The sequence below is a fragment of the Oreochromis niloticus genome, linkage group LG20 (genome assembly GCF_001858045.2).
Source record: "Oreochromis niloticus isolate F11D_XX linkage group LG20, O_niloticus_UMD_NMBU, whole genome shotgun sequence".
Lineage (NCBI taxonomy): Eukaryota > Metazoa > Chordata > Actinopteri > Cichliformes > Cichlidae > Oreochromis > Oreochromis niloticus.
This window is the reverse complement of record NC_031984.2, coordinates 9,928,387-9,938,318: the sequence shown is the minus strand read 5'-3', so window position 1 is coordinate 9,938,318 and position 9,932 is coordinate 9,928,387. Positions and strand designations below refer to the sequence as shown.

General features: G+C 42.0%; 1 protein-coding gene across 1 annotated transcript; it reads left to right on the top strand.

The window, feature by feature from the left end:
- The first annotated feature begins 927 nt into the window (after positions 1 to 927).
- On the top strand, positions 928 to 9,683 carry scrt2 (scratch family zinc finger 2). Its single transcript, XM_003438911.5, has 2 exons — positions 928 to 1,996; positions 5,349 to 9,683. Exons 1-2 carry the CDS (start codon positions 1,837 to 1,839, stop codon positions 6,146 to 6,148), a joined length of 960 nt encoding a protein of 319 aa, XP_003438959.1. The 5' UTR covers positions 928 to 1,836; the 3' UTR covers positions 6,149 to 9,683.
- Positions 9,684 to 9,932: the final 249 nt, after the last annotated feature.

Sequence of the window (9,932 nt, the reverse complement as noted above, 5' to 3'; positions counted from 1 at the left end):
GAAAGGAATCTTCTTTTTCAGATTAGTTTTTATTCAGTGGTTTTACTGGTCTGACCCACCCAAAATAAAACTGGCCATATGTGGCCCCCGAACTATGAATAATTTGACACCCTGATGCACAATCAATTATCAAATATGTTATCTGGTAAAAGCTTTACACAGATGGTATTTGCTTTTTTTTGTCTGTTGAACTGAATATTTTGGGGTTTTCACTGATATGTAGAGTAAACAAGCAATCTGAAGGTTTTACCTTGGGTTTTTGGGAATCTCTGGTGGGTATTTTTTAAAATGTTTACCAACATTTTATAAATAAAGTGTTCAGTGAAAGAAATATCTGAGAAACTTTTGTATCATACTGAATTTTCTAGCACCGCTTAAGCCACAGGAAGAGAAAAGCATCAAACAAAGCACACATGGACACACACAGATGTGATGTTACTTACAACAGAAACAGGAACAATTTTCTTTTAAAGGTCTTCAGTCATATTTGTACAATAATATGTTATTTAGTCAAACTAGTGATGTGATGCGAGTGCTTCCTGTTGATAGTGAATCAAACAGGTGCATCATTTGTGTTTTCTGCTTTGTGAGGCAACCACAAGACTTTGTTTTGTCTTTTTTTCCCCGTGTGATGAAATCTCTAATGAAAAATAAAATGTATAATGCAGCATAACAATCACGGTGTGAGCTAATGAATTCACACAAACACAAACCAACCCAGAGATATGCAGCCAATTTAGTCAGCACGAATCTAATTCTGGATTTCACCCTAATCAAAAAAGATGTAATTAATTAATCAGATAATTCACTGCCACGCATGGCAGGACACACATCTGTGCACTGGTAATGGGGAGGGAGAGAGAGCGAGAGAGAGGGGGGGAAGCTGAGCTGTGCGGCGCTTGTACTTCCCTGTAGCCAAGCTCGTCAGCAGTGCTGGAATCCAGTGCAGCTTTAAAAAAGGTCCAGCTCTCCCAGACGCTCTGATAGCCTCTCCTCTGTACTGTATGTGTGCTCTCAGCATGTGAGTACAGTGCGGCGTGTCGAAGGGATGGAAAGATCTGAAGCTGTTTGAGGTAAAGGAGGTGACATGAGGGAGGCCGTGCCTGTACAAGACAAACATAAACTGTGCCACTTCATCTGAAAACAATGGGGGACAGGACACTGAGTGTGTTCTCATCCACATCTCCATTGTCTACCCTCCTCTTTTACTCCTCCTCTGAGCATGGAGCATAAGAGGGGTGAAAGAGGGAGGGGAGGAGAGGAGGAGGGGGAGCAGCAGTGGGGGCAGTGGGGGTCTGGCTGTGTTCTTTCTCCTCTGTCTGTGTGCGAATGCACAGACGGTTCAGTAGTAATTTGATGTGTGTCCCCGGGGACATTTGATGGATTAAAGCTAAGCAGCTCCATTTCGCAGCACCACCTGATCTTCCACTGCCTGTGCCCCATATAAAGGCTGGCGTGATTGCTGATCTCAGCTAGTCTGACAGTCTCTCTCTCTCCCTCCTCTCTCTGTCTGTCTCCATCTCTTCTCTTCCTCACTGGTCCCTTAAGCCTGCTGCATCACAGGAGCTATCCAGTGCTGAACAGGATCGCTTTTATTTTTTATTTTTTTATTTTTCCGGGGGAAGCTGGGGGAGCCAGAGAGTATCACACAGCATTGCCGGCAGCCTTGTTGTCCACTGGTTTCCATTTTCTTTCTTATCTTATGTTTTTGGCTCTTGTCTTCACATTAACCACAAGGATTATCGTCAAGCCAGCTCTGCTTGTGTGCTTCCTCAGAAGGGTCTTTTCATTTCTCTCATGCGTTTTTCTCAGCTCTGTGTTTTTATCCATTGAAACATGCCCCGCTCATTTTTGGTAAAGAAGATCAAGCTTGATGATTTCTCTTCGTCCAATGTGGCAACTTCCAATCATCATCACCACCTGGACGACTCGTTCACTTTTGCACGCTCCATCACAGACTCGGTGACCAGCCTCGGGGTTCGTCTCAGCGAGAATGGTGAGTTAACATGCCTCCAGTCCGAGCTGCTCCAGTTAAAGATGTGCTAGCGCTCCTGCCTGTAAACAGCTCCGGTGCTGATTTCAGCACGCCTGATATTTCCACACTTAGCACAGATGGTATCCTCTTTTGCTTTGTTGTTGAGTGAGAATTTCCTTTGAGTCAGCCAACAGCATGCTTGTAGCATGTAAATTAATTTAGATGTTATATTAAGCCAGCTGATTTTTGCACTGGTATCCTAAATAATCCTCTCCAGAGGCACCCCACCCCCACCAGTGTGCTCCCAGACTTTTGTTTTTTGACTCTAGTGAAGGACAGACACAATTCAGGTCAAAGCCACGGATTAGTTTATGTAAATAGGGAGCAAAACGTGTGTCTAATCAGGAGAAGCTCCTGTTACGTATTTGTATGACTGCACCAACCCTGTGGTGGCTGAACGCACATGGGCTGACTATATCTGGTCATCATGTGGACTAAAAAAATTCATGAATATGAGCGATGAGCATCAGATGATACATTTGTCCTTAGCTGTTATTGTCCTTGAGTTCCGATCACGGGCCGATCCTCCCTTGCCCCCCTCTTCCCATCCAAATGGAGCATGCACAGTCTCCCCACCCCCATCGCTCCACTACATCTTTCTCTTCCTTCCGGGCATTTGAAAACTAGCAGGGGTTAGAGTTTCAGCCGTGCAGGCCTATCGCCGCCACAAGAGACATTAACACAGTGTACAGTAGAGCCAGGAGGGAGGTGGGGAGTTGGGTTAAAGGGATAGTGAGGGGAAGGAGAAAAGGGAGACAAAAATGCTTGGGGCAGCAATGAGGCCGATCACGTGACAGATGTACAGTAAACACGAAGAAAGGCACATAGCTGCACTGTGGACACCACACTCACTGCTCGCACTAAGCTCCAGTCGGAGCTGTGAGGCGACCTTCACTTTCACGGTCCGCTTTAAGCCCGCCGCTTCCATTTTGTGGCCACGTTTGGTGGGCCATATGTGAGTCTTTGTTGTGGTTTCTCAGGACGTTTGCATGGCGAGAGAGGCTTCACGGTCCAGGGCTAAATGCTGTGATGATACCCACCTGTTATTCAACCTTGTCAGCAACAAGGTGAAATTCAAAAGATGGGGGATTTTAAAAAATGTTATTCGGGGCAAAAGAGACTGAACAGGTTTACAAAACTCTAAATAACTTCCAGGTGAAGACTAAAAAAACATGATGTCTGTTAAAACATTTTTATATATTTAAACATATAATGCAGCTTACACTAATTCTGTTTTTTAGTTTTCCTTCTGCAAGATTTAAAATGATTAGAAATCCATTTGTATAATTTTTGTCACTCTCTATTGTTCTTGAATCTATTGTTCAACACCGTGAATAATGCATTACATTAAAAAGAAGGAAAACACAATAAGGCAAAACATTAATGTTGACAAAAGGCATTTAATTCTAACAAAAGAATTGTTCTTTTCATGCCGAGTTTAAAAAAAAAGGTAAAAAAAGAATCCTCAGCGTGGCTGAAATGCCTAACATCAGCACTTCTGCCGTGCCAGGAGAGTTTCTTCCCCCCATTGTGGAGACATTTGACTTGAGTGTCTGTCGAACAACAAAGAGGGGTGGCTGAGAGGGTCCATTAATTACATGCTTGCTTTGCATTACAGAAATGAGTCTATGGGCTGTAAAGGCTGATACAGCTCGAGTCCTAAAGCTCCGTGTCTGACCTTGGGTAATTGAAACATAGTAAACAATTCTGCTTATACTGATGCAGCAAAGTATGCTTTGCTGATAAAAAAAAAGCAGAAAAAGCCCATGCTGTGGTTTGTAGCATGCAGTTATATTCATAACATTTAACAGTGTGGCTGCAAAACAGGTGGATTTAATTTCTGAAGAAGCACAAGCAGCACTTGTCTATTTAACTGTAATTATAAGAATATGTTTTTAAAGGATAAATAAACATATGTTTTTTCTAATAATCTGGTTTTGAAAACAAGTGTTCCTCTCTTTCTGACAAACACCATCTGTGCAGTTTAAAAAAGTGAAGCCATGCAGTGCAGCACAATAATGTGTGCGCAGGCCTGGTGTTTCCCTGTCCCCGGGTGTCATGGTCATGTCTTTGACAAAGTGGGTGTGTGAACTCAAACCCTCGGGAATGGAGACGCTGCAGTAAGAGAGCACTTCAACTGATTTCTTAATGGCTTGTTTCTTGGAGGTACTTCAGTGTGCTCACTGCTCTAGACAGGTGACCTTCTTCACAAACAACGTGCATGATGCCATTTTGCACAATATCAAGCACGCTCTCAATAGACTGCTATTGTGTGTTGCAGGTACTTGATCTGTTCCTCGCATTATTTCTGTCTTCTCCAGTACTCAGCTGTTCTAACAGCTGCACTATTTTTACAGATGATAGCCTATTGATCACTTCAAAACTTTGAATTTCATTAAAAAAGAAGTCAATACCTAATTTCCACTGCTTGCTGCACACGGTGCAGGAATGGCTTTTTTTCTGCAGTTATGCACTATTTGTCAGGGGAAGGAAATTTCACCACATTTTATGTTTGCATTCTTATGTTTAACCTATAGAATATCAAGCCTGAAGGTAGTATATGCTCCAGAGATTCATAACGTAAGACTAGATCGAGTTACGTTTTGATGCATTTAGCTGCCAGCGAGCCTTCTAGCTCCTGTAGCACTGAGCTGCTTCGGAGAGAAAGGAAAGACTTGAATGATGCCAATAAAATATATCACTCTGAAACCATGCTCTGCGCAGTTTAAATCACTTAGGGGCCTTGTTCTACTGCATCATGTTTAAACCTGCTTGAAGAAGAAGCACAAAAAGCCTGCATCAGATATGCATGCATCACATTAGTCTGTTTCACAACAAGCAAAGAAACACATTTAATTTGTTAAACCTGTATAAAAAGCTTTAAAATAAAATAGCAAAAAAAGGGGAGATTTTTTTTCTAGGATTTAGTCTTAAAACATAATTCTCTTTGATGCCAGCAGTCACAGTGAAAGAAGGGCCAGTCAGTGAGCCTACTACATTTAAGAGGGGTTTTAATATGCATCTTCCTACACAGGAGACTTCTTTGATGAGCTATTATCTAGCGCTCATCTTTATTGTAAAATTGCAACCTTTCTAAACGCAGCTGAGCTTGCACGTTTCCCTGCATCACTGAGCTATTGTCTGTACAACCTGTGGGTTGTGGAAAAAATGAAATTAGCTCTGCCACTCAGTCTTTCACCATTTTACAAAGGGCAATCATGCAACACTACAATCATGTAATCACTAGCATGTCACTGTGTCCTTACTCATCACAACCCCTGGCCAACTGTGTTTGCGTGTTTCTCTTGTCCAGGATACATCCAGGATTACATCACGCCATCTGTATACCAGGGGGAGAAGAAGATGGAGCACAAGCTTGCTTCACCAGTGTCAGACCCCCTGTACACCCAGGTGAGCAGCGGAGGGGAGTACTGTGACCCCGACCTGAAGCACCCCGACAGCCCCCAGTCTGGCATGACCGCCAGCGGCTTCTACACTGGTGAATCGGAGGCCCTGGCCGAGGGTTACACCATGGATGCCTTCTTCATCTCTGACGGGCGCTCGAGGCGAAAGGGAGATGGGGAGAGTCGTGGTGGAGGCTCCAGAAGCAGCAGTGCCAACGCTGGGGCTCAGGAGAGGGGAGCCGGCACGCCTCGCCACACCTGCAATGAGTGCGGCAAGACGTACGCCACCTCCTCCAACCTCAGCAGACACAAGCAGACGCATCGCAGCCTGGACAGCAAGATGGCTCGCAAGTGTCCCACCTGTGGTAAAGTGTACGTATCCATGCCAGCTCTGGCCATGCACATCCTCACCCACGACCTCAAGCACAAGTGCGAGGTGTGCAACAAAGCCTTCAGCAGGCCGTGGCTGCTTCAAGGTCACATGCGCTCACACACGGGGGAGAAGCCCTTTGCCTGCGCCCACTGTGGCAAAGCCTTTGCTGACCGTTCAAACCTCCGCGCCCACATGCAAACACACTCTGCCTTCAAGCACTACAGATGCAAGCGCTGCAATAAGACCTTCGCTCTCAAGTCCTACTTGAACAAGCACTATGAGTCAGCTTGCTTCAAGGGCTCTGCAGACGAAGATGACTCTGGATCAGAAAACTAACCACGAGGAAGAAGTAAAACACTGAACCCCTGTTGTAGGTTCACAACCAATAACCCTGTTCACTCTGCCCTCCATGCCTTTTTTCTTCCCTTTTTTTAGAAAGCAATATTTTCACTGAGATTACGTGAAGAAACTCTAATGATTATGGCAAAGACAATTTCAGAAGATGCTGGATTTTTTTCCCTGCACAGTAGCTAATCGTCCACAGAAACATACAATCAAACAACCTTCCCCCAAATAGAGACTGTAGATGATAGATGTACACAATTCAGCAACATGCTTGCCACGGATGTGGGAACATGGAAACACACAAAGACATGCGTGCACACACAGACACACACACTCACACACACGATAATATATGAGGCCTGGCATGTGAATTTTTATCAATGACTAATATGATATTGATATCAATAGTAATAATATTTAGAATCCTGATATTTTATAGGAAATAGTAATGAAAAAAGAAAAAAAACATAAAAAAGGACTAACAGTGTTCTTTTGTTTTTTAGAGACAAAATGACCTCTTGTATTTTTATGCTGCTTTTTATTTGCTAAGAATTGAATTCTTTTGCAACTGCCAACATGAACTTTTTATGAAAATGTGAACTATGACAGTATTTGCAAAAAAGGGAGATCATTTTAAAAGGTAAAAAACACAAACCCCTTTTCCACACCAGTGTTTCAATTCAATGGATGTTATTTTTCTATTTGATTTTTCTAAATTTATTTTTTTGTGCTGATTATCCCTTCTTAATCAAATGCTTCTTTGTAACTGTGGGTACTCACAAAAAAAGCTGAGTTAAATAAGCTATTTAAGATCATAGGTCATCCAATTCAATTCTGCAAGAGCAGTGGTTTTAAAACGTTGGCCTGTTGAACAGGTTATCACGCACTCTGCCTGATCAAATTCATAGTCTCACCCTGATGTACAGACACTGAGAGCCAGACCAAATGATCTCGTCGTTATAATAAGTGCCATGTGCGGTTGACTCGTCTATAGCAATGAAAACTCGTTGTTCTTCCTCCACCGTGGTGGCTTCCATAAACTCCAGTCTTTACGAGCAATCTTCACCCAGTGTTCGAGGTGCTCCCCCCCTCCGCCAGTGTTACCTCAGAGTGAAGGTATGGACTCACCCACCCTCAGTTACAAAGTGACAGTCAAATTTTTCTGTTTGTCTGTTTTATATGTCGCTAAAAGCTCCGCCCACGGTTTAGATGCATACCATCTATTTATCATGTAAATACTTTATTTATTTACCTATTTATCTATTTATTTATTTACCTGATTTTGTGTATTTATTGAAGACTTGCTTATTTATCATGTATTTATTTATGGTTTATAATTTAAAAAAAAAAAAAGGAACATCCATTGACCTTGTAAGATGCTGCTGATTTTCAAAGAAAATGTTTATATGCATGAAAACTGTAGAGAGTCCATGGGACTTAGTTTTTTAAAGAGGAACAATGTACAGTAGCAGCGCTAGAAGACTTCAAATGAATGACTGCAGAATTATTTTTGTTTTTGTGGCAATAACTTACCTGACATAGCAATTGACATGTATAACAATCATAGCTCCACCTAGGGCAATAAAATGAAACAACTTTATCTCACGATTTCTCCAAAGTCCACCTCCCCCTCCTCTTCCTCCTCATTACTGAAGATTTTCCGGGACTTTCTGTCTTTAAATCTCAGGCGATAAGGAATTTTTAGAAATGGCCGACATAGACATGGATGTAGATGTAAAACAAGTCAAATAATGTAGGTGTAATTAAGTTACACCAAGTCTGCAAAGGTGAAAAAGCAATAATAATTGTGAGAAAGTATCCAAATCTGTTCGAATTCACCCGAAAGTATTACTGTTGTTCAGACCAAGCAGGTGCAAAAATATCTTCTGGCAGCTTGAGTAACTGAATTGCTAGAAGGTTTACATTAAATCTCATTTAACACACTGACATAACAAAGCAATTAAATACAGTTAAATAAAGTCACAACCGATCCCAAACGTGTCACGTGCCGTTGAAGGAAATCTCTGAAGCAGAATAAGGCTGGCTGCACGTACATCTTAACCAGCACTAATGGAAATGATCTTGACATGAACTGCCTTGGTGGAGAAAGTTTTCAAGACTGTTGCAATAAAACGACGCGCTGTAATGCACTTCCAACTCCCACATCATTTGTCCCGCATCCCTCCCCACCCCAACAGCCGTCCTCATCCTGTCCCAACTGCCTCTAAACAGACGCAGCGAGGATGAGATGTGCTGAAGTGGGATTGGCGGAGGGTGGCGGAGTGTGGGAGGATAACAGGTGTTTGCAGACAGACTGCAGATAGGGAGCGTAATTGAGTCGGTGAGCGACCTCCAAGGGGAAGGTCAAGCACCAGCAGGCAAATGCACTGTCAGCTATTTGCATATTCCAAATGGATGGCACGATCACAGTAATGCTGAGGTTGCCCTTAATAAAACAAAAACACAATGCTGAGGATAAAAGAGCGTAAAGATGGGCTTCTGCTCTGTTTGTCCGTCCTCTCCTCCCCGTTTCACCATCATCCTGTCAATGCTCGCCTAACCGCTACAGCTGAATCACTGCATGAGAGCATCCAAACCACCTGTCTCCTGATTAACTTGCCGAACACACGTCGCTGTATTAGTGAACTAATGCAGAGATCACTGCTTCCAACTTATTCTATGTTTTGCATTTCACCATGGCATATAAGGCATCTCCAAAACCTCTACTAAGGCAGAAGGCACCGAGATCATTAAAAAAAGATTGACTGGAAATATATTATACCTGTAGGCTTCTATCTAAAACTGCGAGTATTACAGCTAGTCCTCAGAGAAAATACTAATTGCAGAGAGGGAGGCACAATTTGATTCCAAACTACTGATTTAGACGTAGGGAAACATTGTTCCTCTTTGATAATTTTGTAAATATATTTGTAAATATATCACAGCAATAATATGACAATGCATGTAGACATTTAATTGCTCTTTTTCTATTCATGCTGTCTTTTTTTATTTAAAGAAAAAAAGACAAATACAGGTACCAATTGCAGTCTGGGTGGCCACGTGAATCAGGGAGTGTCTTGATTAAAAAGCTATCTGTTGTAAGTTACAAACAAAAAAACTTCAAACTCTGTTTTTCTCCTCTGTTTTTCTTTTTAGTTGTATTTTTTTTTCTTTTTAATTTATTTTCTTCTATTTATGTGCCCGGCTTGGCTGCGCAATGAAAAAGTGCCAAAAAGTATGATTTCCATGACAAAAGCCTTCAACATATGGTTGGCTGCTTGAAACCTTCCATATGGTCCTCAAAGAAAAAAAAAAAAACTGATTAAGATTTTCCACTTTCATCCTCTCTTTCTCTCTATTTATCTTCCTTCTCTCTCTCTGTCTGTCTTTCTCTGTTCCAGCTGAGTATGAAGAAACTTAAGCCATGATTGCTGAGGGGTGTTTTGATTTTATCTTGTTCTGCTACAATTAATAATGATGACAACAATAGCAATGATAACGTTAATAAAAACAATAGCACAAGGAACCTGCAAGTCCACTCTTCTTCCCTTTAAAACAGTCAAATATGATTTTATTAAATGATAACGGGGTGTTTTTGTGTTTTTATTATCAACACATGCACACACACGTATCCTGCAGATGTTTGCCGACACACTTAGAAAATGGCCAGCCTGGTATCTGTTTGGAGTATCCCTTAGTCAACATTAGCAGAGTGAGTAATCGTAATTATGACTATAATGTGCGATCAGCTGTAGCCTCCTCTGTCAATGTTTGA